The sequence below is a fragment of the Aythya marila genome, assembly GCF_965140915.1.
Source record: "Aythya marila genome assembly, chromosome: 3".
Lineage (NCBI taxonomy): Eukaryota > Metazoa > Chordata > Aves > Anseriformes > Anatidae > Aythya > Aythya marila.
In genome coordinates, this window is record NC_139044.1 from 57,879,366 (window position 1) to 57,892,723 (window position 13,358).

The 13,358-nt window shown below is 34.7% G+C and overlaps 1 protein-coding gene across 10 annotated transcripts in view; it reads left to right on the forward strand.

The window, feature by feature from the left end:
• The window catches only part of REPS1 (RALBP1 associated Eps domain containing 1), a 65,504-nt gene extending 52,165 nt beyond the window's left edge, over nucleotides 1-13,339 (forward strand). For 5 of the 10 annotated variants that reach the window (XM_082755581.1, XM_082755577.1, XM_082755579.1 and 2 more), the window contains 8 exons: nucleotides 3,852-3,924; nucleotides 6,186-6,304; nucleotides 7,046-7,110; nucleotides 8,393-8,578; nucleotides 9,403-9,498; nucleotides 10,044-10,192; nucleotides 10,816-10,921; nucleotides 11,990-13,339. In XM_082755581.1, the coding sequence (XP_082611707.1) occupies nucleotides 3,852-3,924; nucleotides 6,186-6,304; nucleotides 7,046-7,110; nucleotides 8,393-8,578; nucleotides 9,403-9,498; nucleotides 10,044-10,192; nucleotides 10,816-10,921; nucleotides 11,990-12,058 (863 nt within the window). In that variant the 3' untranslated portion in view covers nucleotides 12,059-13,339. The remainder of the gene's footprint in view (nucleotides 1-3,851; nucleotides 3,925-6,185; nucleotides 6,305-7,045; nucleotides 7,111-8,392; nucleotides 8,579-9,402; nucleotides 9,499-10,043; nucleotides 10,193-10,815; nucleotides 10,922-11,989) is intronic. The other 5 variants (XM_082755584.1, XM_082755578.1, XM_082755585.1 and 2 more) reach the window with 4 other exon arrangements.
• The last annotated feature ends 19 nt before the right edge of the window (nucleotides 13,340-13,358 follow it).

Below are 13,358 nucleotides of genomic sequence, written 5' to 3' on the forward strand. Positions count from 1 at the left end.
CCTTCTGATCTTGTTTTTATGTTAAGCAAAATGTAGATATATTCAGTGGATGAAATGCTCTAAAATGAGATAAACATACTCTGAGAATAGACATGTTTCTGATATAATGTATTAGAAATAGTGTTAAGAAGGTTCTGCTAATGTCACTGTAGATATTTTCCTGCATTTGTGTTCAAAAATGTTCATTTTTATCAATTCTTTCTTTGTTTTCTATTTTAATTTTAGGATGAGAAATTGAAATGTATGGAAAGTGGAATTGACTAACTATCATTTAATTGATTTCCTCAGAACTGTGTAACTTTTTTTGATGAGTGAAAACCTCTTGACAATAAAATTTTCAGACAGTTACCTGTTTTAGGTACTAAACAAAATTTTAGATACTGCTTTTTAGGTATAGCTTTTCAAGTGTTTATTTGCTTATAACAGCCTCCTTGATTTTCAGCATCTCCTGTGTCCAAAAAGTTTGGCATAATTTTGGTTTCATTAGTCATAGAGGTCCCAGATTACAAGTAGCCTGAATGAGTTCTTGAGCTCCAAAACAGAATTGTTTTGGAGATTGTTTTCCTGTTCTCTTTTAGCTGGGAACATGTTTCAGTAAAAATAAAGTTTGAAGAACTCATTACTTTAAATCCTTCACTGTGCCACATTAAGGCAGAAGAATTTCAGTTGTAATATAAATGACAAAAATGCACCTTCTGAATTGCTCTTTTTTTCATGAACTGGTCCAATGACACCCTTTTCTTCCATGGTAATTTCTTGGGCCTGCGTTGTTCTTTCAAAGCACAGTTCCATTTTCAGTAGGAAGCCCTCTGATGCAAAAGAAAAAATAAGCAAATACAGTCTTGCAGTAGAAAAGTTACTATGATATGCAGGATCTAAGTTCTGAGACTCCTTTCATACTCCATTACCTGAGTATAGTTTAACATTTGTAATTGTACAATTACTTCTGTAATTTTTGTTATACCAGGAAGGATTCTTCCCTGAGAGGAAGACTGAAATACACCTGGTTTTGGCATAACAAAGGCCACTCTGTAGTTTCTCAAACTGAGTTAAGGGATGCCCATTCTTTTACTGAAAGAAATGGCTATTGTCAGTTTTGTAAGCGTGGTTGTGGTTAACACCATTTGGGTGAAACCTGAAGAAATTGTTTAACGTAAGCTACCCCTAGAAACTGAATTTCTGATACTTCTTTGTATTGAAAATCTGATACTTTTTTGTCAATCCCAAGATTTTCTTTTGCAGATTTACTGTCCTGATAGTTATTTTTTTCAAGGTTCTCTGGAGTCATGCATTAATACTATCTCACTAACTTCTGTGCTAAGTCAGTGACAAAGTCTGTAATGTATTTCCTTCAGTTACTGGGCTGATCTCATTTTTCAGTGTTTGCTTTATTTGCTTATTGGTGTTTATCTGTGCCAGAATCCATTTAAAAATAAGTTTCAATTATATTTTGAAGAAGTATTTTTCTGTTGTTTTTTTTAAATATTACTGTTTTGGAAATGTTTTCTTATAAATGGATATTCTTAAATAAGAATATTCTGTTGCTAGGTTCACATTCATTTTCTAGCATTGTACAGAAGAGTACAGATTTTTCAGTGGTTTATTGATCAAAATTTAAATGAACATTAGTTGTTTTACTTCACTTATTTTGCTGTTCAAGGATCAAGATATTAAAATAGTATTTGAAGTTGAGAAATCGATGGAGATTTATGAGCATCAGCTTGGTATTGAGAGAGTTCTATTTTGTCTCAATTTTTCAGTTATTGCATCAAGAGTAATTTAGCGTAGAAGTGATTAGTTTGTAAAGAGCACCTCAAACTTAATCCAGGAAGCGAGGAAAAGCTTCTCTATTGCATGATATAAGAAAAGTCATTAGGCATAGACACTGCGCTGTTATTTTTCTTTGCAAGTGAAGTGTTTTGGAACAAAGGAGAAGAGAATAAAAAAGCTTAGTGATAACTGGAGAAACTAATTCATCTGATTGCCTGGCACCCACAGTGTTGAAACTGTTGCTATGCAGGTAAAAATAAAAGCAGCAAAAATAATTACTGTTTTCACAGTTTGTTTTAACTTTAAAGCAACATACTACTTCAGTATGTCATAAAGGACAAGTTTGTGAATGTTATTTTAAAATCCTGTTAAATTACGTAAACAAGATAATGGAATACTGCAGTCAGAAGGGAAAGATAGTCTAAATTAACTCCCTTCATAATGAAATACCAGCAAAGCTGGAGACTAACTTGCACTACTAGCATGGAAGAGCAGAAACCACTCTTGAGAAAAATAACACTGCAGAAGTCCCTGTATCATTCCTGATAGGAACTTTACCTCATTATCATACTTAAGTAACTGGTAATGCTCACAAAGGATTCCCTTCTATTTAAGATTGTGTTCAGGTACATGAGTTAGGACTAGCCAATATGTGAAGATTACATTTGCTGAGTGACTAATCCTTTGCATTATGTAATCATTAAAATTGTTTACTCCAAATAGCTTTGAAATCACTTCAAAAATACTCCTTATACTGGAAGTGGAAACCCAGTAGTTTCATATTGAAATAATGTAAAAGTTCTTGATCCAGAAGGTCTTGCTCTTCCCTCCTTAGAAGTGGGATTGATTATACATATTTTACTAGGTTATATTACATGAATGGCTCCAAAAATATATACGCTAGTAGAGATGTCTGGAGAAAGATCACTTCATTAACTGCATAGCTGACTTCTGCTTTAAGCTTAATTTTCTCAGTTGATCCTTGGAAACTTAAATACCATCACATAGCCACAAATTCTGTTTTTTTTTTTTTTAAAGACTGTGTATCTAGGTATTTTTTTTAATTTTCTTTAGATCTCATTTAGATCTCAAAATAACTTCTAATCTGAAATTAAGGTGAAATAAGGTATTATTCAATTTGCTGTGCATGGTGAAGGTGTCAAGCCAATTTCACTAGATCAGTGTACCTCCAATTTCAAGAAAAAAAAGGAACAGGTAAAAAGGTGCCTTAATGAATAGGAAAGTTAGCTGTGCAGGATTCTCATGTCTGGGTTCGTTCCATGCATCTTGACACTTTTGAAAACTTCATTGTCCTCAGACGTTAAAGTAATCGTTTGAGACTAAGTAATCCAGAAAAATTATTATAGTTTTATGTAGAATTTTCTCTTTACTGGTAGCTGATTGTGTGAGTCACATTTTTTCCTGTTTACCCACCCTACATTGTGCTTCACCAGGTGTTCTGGAATCATCCCAAATTAATCTTTGACAGGCATTTTTTTATCAACATTTGTTCCATGCCAATTTTGTGATTTTGGTGAGACTAATTTCTGATGAGAATAGTTGGCGTTTGACAGCTTTTAAGGCTAAGGGTGAGCTTAAGAAAACTGTCTGAACAATGCTGTAATAGAATCTTTCATTTTTATAGGTAGGCTTAACCAAAAGATGAACAGTTAAAAATAAATATATATATATATATATTTATTTATATATATATATATATATAATATATATATATTTAGTCCAAAACAGAGCTGACTACTAGCCTTGAAGGTACAGAAGTTACAGTAGTAACAAAACTATATAGTTTTTCTGTGTACTGTACATATCTTTTGCTTTGCCTGACTTCTAAGGTTAGTGACAGACTTTCGGTGCTTTTACAATCACATGTTCTACTTGTTCATTTTTCTGGGTGTCCTTTACTTCTGTTGACTAAATTGTTACAGTGTTGGAATGTCAAGTTGTTTTAGAGCTATGCTCGGGAAATTTACATTTAATATTTTAAATACAATATATTATCTGTATCTGTTGGAATATATTGATTGTGCAAAATGAATATGAAACTTTGTACTTCCTTTTACCAGCAGATGGTTACAGCAGTTCGGACTCCTATACTTCAGATCCAGAGCAAATTGGAAGCAGTGTAACGCGGCAACGGTCAGTAGAGTAATGACTGAAAAAATAAGAATTGATTAAAGAAGCCTGTTCTGAGCTTCTGTTTTTTGTTTTTTGTTTGTTTTTTTTTTTTTTTTGTCAGCTTGCTTATGAAATGGCAGCCAGATAAACTATTACTTCAGTAGTCGGAAATGTGGAAGCAGTCTGTATTTTAACATATTAAAATGTATGCTGTTAATGTGGAAAACAAATTTAACAACAAAAAAAAAAAAGTGCAATCTAAAGAGTTGTTTGGGATTAGCCAGGTGCAGTCTGAAATCTTGAAAATACTTTCTCCTTAAATACAAGGGAATGTAAACACAGGTGATCATAATGTTGCTTGAAACCAATTTTTGGTATCTTTAAAAACATCCATTAGGCATTAATGGAGAAGAACCTTGTGATTACGTACTGCAAGAGGGTTTTTTTTGTTGTTGTTTAAAAAAATCCTGGCAGTAACTTGATCTGTTTTGATAATAGGCTTCTATAAAATGAAAGCCAGGTACAGGCCCAACACAAATTAAGGGGCTGGGTGAAGTTATGCAATCATATAACCAGCAACTGCATTGTATGACATAAGAGAATGTGCTGTACCAGCTGGTGCTAATTGTCCCCATTAAATCTGTACCTGAATAGGATAAAAACCAGCTATGCCATTAAACACCTTACAATTCATTTCAGAGGTGAGTTTCAAAACAAAAATAATTGGAGTGACTTCAGTACCAAAGAAAGATTTGCAGTTACCTCTCAGTACAGCAGCTTGAAAACTTTTCTACCCCATTGTTACTTAATGGGGAAAATGGGGAAAATAAAAAAGCAGACTCTGTCCTGATTTTGTATATTTTTACACTATCAAGATGATGGCTTGTTGTTTGTTTTCCATGTTCTTTTCATCTCTGATTTTGGGTAGGGTTCTCTTGCTGATTTGTGTAGATGAGTGGAGCTTTCTGATGAGCTGCCACTTTCTGGCACGGGTAGTTCTGGTCTAGAACTGACAAGTCTGGCCATGTCCACGCCCAGTTCTACTTCCTTCCATTTATACCAATTGCAACTTTATCTATAAAGATGACATTGTCCTTAACGCTACCCTAAGTCCAGAGTACTTTTTGTATTTTCAAAAAGTAAAATCAAGGCTGTGTCAGATAATGATACTTACGTGACACTGTGTGTCAGGAGTGTTTGAAAACCTCTCTCCCTTCTTTTTATCCTACTTGTGCCCTTAATTCTTCATTGTCTTCAGACTTGAAGTTTACACAATTTACAGAAGTATCCTTCTGGAGAGTATATTAAGAAAGCATTTTTTTCTATTGAGATAATTTGATTTTCTGCCTTACTTAATATGATCAGGAATTTCAAGTTTTGTATGAAACCTATGGGAACCTCCAGTACCTGTTTCCTCTCCTAGTTCTATCTTGCTTATAGAAAAATGTTACAGAAGTCAGTCATTCAGAAAAGATTTTATCGCTTACATATGAGTTGAATAAAATTGTATCTGTATCATATGAGTGATTTAATAAATCTGTCTTGCTCAAGATGGAGCAAGGAAGTTTAAGCAAACTGTTTTTAAATGGAAGCTGCACAAAAATATTGTATGCAATAAATCCCAGTATCCCCCTCAAGTTCCTCATGCCTTTCTAAACTGCGTATTTGATGAACTTGCAACATACATCCACTAGATGGTGATCATACCTAAGAATAAGTTAAAATTTCTGAAGATGCTACCAAGTGTAGAGATTGGGAAAATCTCTAGCAAAGAACTAGAATCTTGTATGCTGTGATGCTCCTTAAACCTTATATATCTGCAGGCAGATCCAACAGAAACATACTCTTCTTCAAGGACATTAAACTTAAGTTTAATTAGGATGTTGAGTACATTTTACATACTTTGAAAATCGAAGTGACTACCACCTGGATGAAATTACCATATTTAAGATTCTGTACTCCTGAACTATCATCGTTTGGGTTGTTTATGAGAAACTATTGGTTTCCTAAAGATAAATTACTAGTAGTAATATAAGAATAATCTAGAAAATGGAGATTTAAGTATAAATAGAAAAACAATCTTGAAATCAAAGGATACTAGAATTTTAAAACTGATTTTGCACTCTTCAAAATCAATGGTAATCATCAGGCTCTTTTTCATCTGTCAACCTTTACTTGTTAATTAATCAACCTTTACTTGTTAATTAAATATTTAGAATAAATTTTGAATTTTAGTTTTGTTGTGGCTCTAAAGTGATTTTAGGCAGCTTTATGTTTTGCAGATCACATTCAGGAACGTCTCCAGATAACACCGCGCCACCACCACCCCCACCAAGGCCTCATCCTTCTCATTCTCGATCGTCATCTTTAGATATGAACAGATCCTTTTCAGTTACCCCAGGTCAATACCTAGTATATTTTATTTTTTAGCACGTACTTCTGATGCAGACCATTTCTTCTTTTTTCCTCTGAAGAGGGATTTAGAATAAGTTTTTAAAACACTGCTTCTGAATGAAAAAGCTGAAAATATTGCTACTCTTAGCTTGTATTGAAATCTGTACAACGCTTTGCTTAAACAAGTAACTTAAGACTAAATTTGAATCATAGAAGTGATGCCATTGTAGCCCTTTGGACAAATGTGAGAAGTGAAGTCTGGAAATAACATTTTGGTAGTGTATCCATGTGCAGTGGATAGCTTCTGCGAGTAAATTTTCAAGAGGAGTTATTTTGGTATTGGATATGTTAAAGATGAGTGTTAAGCGTCTCAATGAAATGATTAAAGGTCATTTTTGGTACTGTTGTTAAGAGTTCTTATTGTACTTATGATTTGTCAGTACATTTCAGCTTGGGATCACAAAAAAGGGGGAAATGTTAACAGTATATAATGGGAGTAAAAGAAAAAGCAGATCAGGAAAGTATGACTGAATACTTTGAACGGGAGCAGAGGACAAGACACATGCTCCGATTCCTTGTGTTTTTTTTTTATTTGCAAATTTGAAAGTTGGCATTACAGTAGTGGTTCTAAATGACTGATTTATATGTAGGCAAAGTTTGTATTTCTTCATTTTTTGACCAGTCAAAAAATTAGATACCGTGTAATTTGAAAAGTAACAACCTTAGCTATATGTGATTCCTCTTACAGGACAGCAACAGGCTGGAGTTGTTGCCTATCCTCCCGCAGTGCCTCCAAGACCACAGCCTTCGCAGGTGATGTCCCTTTTGAAAAGTCATACTCTAACCTGATGCACTGGACAGTACTATTTAGTACTATTTTTATCTAACTCCGAATTTTAACTTCCCTCTAAAATGAGCAGTAATAACTGATCTTTTTTGAAACCACTGCAGTGTGAATGATGTGAAAGGTCAAACTTACAGCCAAATGTTAGCCTTTCCTGGATAAAGAATTGCTTCTGGTGGAACTATGTGAAAGAATTCAAGTAGAGGAAGAAGAACTGAACAGCTTTGGAGCTCTGAGTTGTAATAAAGAGAGAAATGTTACACTTTCAAGCTTCTTTACCTGTGCCTGTATAGCCACTGGGAGATCTTCTACAGTTCTTCAAAATAAATGCTTTTGTTTACATCCATGACTTTAACCCAGTAATAGTTTTTAACAGAACATGTCTGCTCCAAAAGGCATGTTTCCACTACTTCCCTTGTCATAAACTTGGTCATTTTTACAGTCTCAATCTGAGTCAGTTCAGTTAGCTGATTTGGTAGAAAATCCTGCAAAAACTCTTTTTGTCTCAAACAGCTGAATCCTTCAACTGTTCTGCAGATCTGACATGGACAGGTAGAATCTCTTTTGAGTTGTTTTTCAACAGCAATTATTTTTGAGCCATATGTAGAAGACCACAAACAACAGAAATAAGGCCTTGTAGTTACCCTGTTTTTCTATTTTGTTTGAAACTGATTTTGCAGTGGAAATATTTAATAGTGCTCTCCCGTATGCTTTCTCTGATAGGCAGCAATGTCTGGATTGGTGGTACAGTGTTTTCCTTTCTTGAAATATGTGTAACATCCATTTCCTGCTTGGCTTTCTGTTTTCATCAAACTTCTTGAAGTGAGCCAATTGATTCTCAAATTATTAGGAAGGAAAGAGGGTACGATGACAGACATTCCATAGAGTTTGATCACATCATCATGTTTTTTTCCCCTGTAGGAACTAGATTAAGATGTCTAACTGAAACGTATGTGCTGTCCAGTGAGTCTAGATAGTCCTACCATGCGTCTTTGGTCTCATCCACAGGACTGAGCTTCCTTTTCCATTAACTGTTTCTGTTTTCGTAACCACACAGAGTGGTCTGTTCGTGTTTTAGACAAGATGCACTTTGTTCTACTGACAGGACATAAATCTTTGATTGAAAAAGCAAGTAATATTTAATGTTCTGTCACAAACTATTGTTTTGCAAGAGTCTGTATCGAGTAACTGTTGAGCATTGGGTAACTGTTAAGAGCATTGTTACTAAGTATTTTTGTTCCTTTATTGCAGGGTGCAGGTCCTCATGTGCATCGCCCAGTAGATGCTGAAGGCCTAATAGCTCATACCAGTACCTCACCTCAACAAATACCAGAGCAGCCAAATTTTGCAGACTTCAGTCAATTTGAGGTGTTTGCTGCATCAGCTGTAAACAAGGAGGAAGAAGATGAAATTGAAACACACTCAGAAGTCTTGCAGGTGAGTGGGAATGAAAATGTCAATTGTTTAATGCCACCAACAGTTTAGGAGATTTTGTTAAAACCTACTTTTGCTGTTTGAACCAGTGGTTTGTTTGTTTGTTTTTTTGTGGTTGTGTGATGCCTGTCCCTTGCTAGAAAGCGCTTATATTATGGATGGCTGTGCTTCTTTAAACACCAAACACCTAGGCAGAAGAACTTGCTTTCCTCTCAATTCTTCGTTGTAATTCAAAAGATTTGGTAATTATTAGCATATATGGGCACAAACATAATTATTTGTACATTTAAGACATAGCACAGGCAAAACCTCTCTTCTGCTTATTCTTGCCAGCCTTCCAAATGACTTACCAAATAGTAAGTTTTAAAGTAGACAGTAGGTCCTAGTAAATGAAACAACTATCAAGTATTTTAAACATCTTCTAAAACCCCAGTAATTTGGTTTTGTTCAATATCATTGGACAAACAGCTGAAGTGAATAGAGCTTTAACATATTTCTACAATAGATTGAGATGTTTACAGAGCCTCATTTCCTACTACATGACATAGGACAGCTGAAAAGCTGAGGTTTCCTGACTGTGTGCCTTTTTTGTGAGCTGCTTCCAGGTCAGAACAATGTGACCAAGATAGTTTTAGATGGTTTTGCTCCAAAGCACATATTTTTACTGTATTCCAGCCTATGTCTCTAAAGACGACTTCAATTATTAATTGAAACGTTAACTGTGTTCTTATACAAGAAACACAGCATACTTCTGTTTATTCCAGTTGTTGCTGAATCAAGTGCTTGTTAAGCATTAATTTTCTAAATGTAGTTTAATATCCCTTTAGGTCGAAAAGCCCTCTGATTCTGCAAGTTCTCTTAGAGTTGCCAAAGCAGATGGAAGAGTCGAAGAGAAATCATCTGCTAATGTACCCTCTAGTGCGGTATGCAATATAAAATTGGAAGGAGAGCACAGTTGTCTGATGTATATGAAATTTCACGTTTGTTTTGATTTATTACACCAACTTTATGCACTTAACCCAATTTTATTAGACCCATTATTTGTTTGAAATAGGCACATGTATGATGAATTACTGCATCATAAGGTGTTCATGATTAGCATCACTCTCAAGACAGCAGAAAATTAAGATACTTGCAAGTGTTCAAATGCTTGAAATAGAACAAAGCTTTTCATGCAAATCTTTGTAACAGTAGCTCTTTTATGGTATAAAAACATAATTGTTAGAGGGAAAGGAAAGGGTGCACTCATGTATTTGTCAGCTATACAAATCTAGTTGTCAGCTAGAGTTCTTATTTTTTTTTTATCTATACAATAGGAAGATGCAGTTACATGTCCATCAGAAAACGTGATTGTTAATTCAGTTAGCCAAGTAACTGGTTCTAGAAGTATGTAACACAAATTAGCATGTCATAAATCGAAGTTAAAAAGCAGTTTCTGAGAATTAATAGGCTGTGTTTTCCCCTTCAGGGTAAAGGCACTACCCCACTTGCTCCACCACCAAAGCCTATTCGTAGAAGATTAAAATCAGAAGATGAGCTAAGACCTGAAGCTGAGGAACATACACAGAAAACAGGTGTCATAGCTGCTGTTCTTGCTTCACAGCCATCTATTCCTAGGTAACCCAAGAAGTGTATAAATACATCTATTATTGGGAAGTTTACATTTAAACAGCAATACACACTTTCTGTTCTAGGAACTGCAAGCAACTTCAATGTGTTTGAATTAAATTTATGTAACAGCTTAAGGAGTTTTGATTTTATGAGATCATCCCAAAGCCCCTGCTTACTGGGAGACCTTGTAGAGATCTTGAGTTTTGGAGTGTGAACCCCTAACTTCTGCGAGTGTGTTGGAAACAAGTGGTGGAAGTATTAAGATGCATTACTTCATTTTAAGTAATAGTTACTATTAACAGTCCAAAATCTAGTCTTTCTGTCCCTAGCACAAAAGTAGGCTATTACATTAGTCTCTTTGAGGTAAATGAATGTGATGCTACTGTATGTTGGGACTTCGGAAAAGTAGTTACGAGAAGTTTCTAAAATGTGCTTCTTGCTGTTTCCTTGAAACCAAGTATATGTGACTTCTGCACAGACAAACAAGATTAATTGAACCAGGCAAAAGAGGGGAAATTAACACTACAACAAGTTCAAAATTCTGAAAAGAGTATTCTGTTCATTTTTTAGAAGTGTAAATGAAGTATTCAGTTAAGTAATGAAATAAAATACTTCTAATATATTTTCAGATCTGTTGGGAAGGACAAGAAGGCAATTCAGGCATCAATCAGACGTAACAAGGAAACCAACACTGTTTTGGCCAGATTGAATAGTGAACTTCAGCAGCAACTAAAGGTAATATAGTAATCTTTATTATTTAAAAAAATCACAAGAAGGCAAGATGTCAGTGATGCACAGTAGTTGGCATTTCTGCAAACCAATGACTAATAGAGGGGAAAGGAGTAGAAGATATCAGCATAAAATATTTAGTTGTTTTTATAGATCACAGAATATACCTAGTTTTGATAGAATTTTTGAAATTACAGAGGACACTTGTTACTACTAAATATGTTTTTCAATGCATTTATTTGCTTTTGACTTCACAAAAATTGCAGAAACCTTAAGTTAATATAATCTAGGGTAGCTGTTGTGGTCATCAGATACTTTGAAAACAGTATTGAGAAAAGCAGATGAAGTGGCTTGCTTTCTTCTGAAGGAAAAAGAAAACCTTAGTCTTATTAAAATAATATTTTCTAAGCAAATATATGCGTACATATATGGGATACAAAGCTTGCAGCTCAATAAGAAGAGCTGCAGCCATCCATTTATCTAGGTCAGCTGTTATCTTTTTGAATTTGTCTGTAGGCACCATGGCACCATTTTTCTTAACATCTTTTGCCATCCTTCTTACCTTACGTCTAATTTTAATTACCAAGTTAATCAAACTTAATGTAAACATGAAGTGGTACTGTCTAGACTGGAAGATAGGCAGTTTAAAAAAAAAAACAAACGATCAAGTGTAATTGTCGTTTGTTACTGTCTTAAAGAAAGTAAAGCTGCCTAAGTCAGGTAAGAGGGAAAATTGTCTGTTTCTCATCTTTTAAAAAAAAAAAAAAAAACATTTTATACTTTATTTGAAAATGTTAGATTTGCAGCTAGTTTCAACTTCATAGTTTGGGGTGACTTGAAAGAAGTGGAGAAATACTAAGTAGCCACACTTTTGAGCAAAGTACTGATTCTTTGCTTGTGTACTAACTACCTAGTCGTCTATTCAGATTATGGGAAAAGGTCTCCACGTTTTTAGAGGAGATCTGAATATTAGTTCTTTAAAACTGAAGCTGACATTTAGCAGCTTTGGTCACATGAGGGAACTTTTAATGTTAATTCTCTGTGGACAGTCAGTAGAAAATATTTCTTTTGTAGGATGTTCTTGAAGAGAGAATCTCCCTGGAAGTCCAACTGGAACAACTTCGACCTTTCTCTCACCTCTAAGCCTACTGCCGTTAACTGTGAATTTACTAATTTTGAAAGGGGTATTGGTTTAAAGATCCTATTTAAAGATCCATGCATCTAGCTCAGTGCACTCTATTCTACATTAAATGTTGTGGTTCTCTTTTGTCAATTTGTCCACTTTTGTATTTAAGTATTTTAATTTCAGTACAGAAAAAAAAAAAAACTTTTTCCTTGAATGTGACACTGCCTCTTACATCGTTTTCTGTGGGCATCCGTGATTTTTGTTGAACTTGAGTTTGCAAAGTTTGTCGCCAAAATTTCCAACTGGAACTTCTTAGTGGTTTCCTTTTTTCCCTGTTGAAACATCTGTGCAGAAGAGGATTGCTTATCAGTTGACTTTAAGCATGTAAACTCTTCTTTTGCTGTGGCATTTATTTTATTGTGCCAGAAAAGAGAAAATCTAATAATGTGTCATCAGCCAATAGTACCTCCCAAACTGCCTTTCACAATTTGTAAGTTGTTCACAATCCTAGAAAGCCTGCCCCTTTGCAATAAAACCGACTTACACAGGTTGACAGAGTTCTTGCAGGCTGTTCACCATATCAAATGGATTTGGGTTTGTGTTTGTTGCATACATTGCAGAGTATGTAACCACAGATTGCCAGCTGTTACATTTATCCATCCATGACCCTGATTCAGCCGCATGCACATAAAGACTTATGGTACAATTGGTAGTCTCTCCAACAGACCTTTTTCAGTCCTCTTTTTTTGTGAAGAGTTGGGTGTAAATCCCCAACATAATTGCACATTTCCTAAGCACCACCTGTAATTGCATGTTTCACACATTACCTTTTAATAACAGATCACATCCACCAGTCTTCACTATAACAAAATGTATTGTCAAGTAATGTGTCAATACCTCTGTGAACTTCTAATTCCCAGCAAAAAATAAATAAATCTAAAAAAAAAAAAAAAAAAGAACAGTTTGCTTCTTAGGAATTCTGGGGTACCTTCTGTCATCTTGTTTCCAGGCCTTATTTCTCTGGCATATAGACAGGCTTCACTATTAACAGAGTTCCCCGAGTGTATCCTGCTATTCAGGTTGATGTACTGTATTAGGATTTGTTGTATATTGTATGATACACACCTTTTGATCTCATATGTAAATTTGCATTAATTGCTGACTAACAGCAGATATTCTATTTAATGGCTTCTTCTGGCTGTGGGATCATAGATGTTTAACTGCATGGATGTATCTCTGCAGAATCAGAACTAGCAATTGTGTGATTTTTACACCAATAAAACAGCACAATATTTTAATTTTGTTGATTCATCTTTA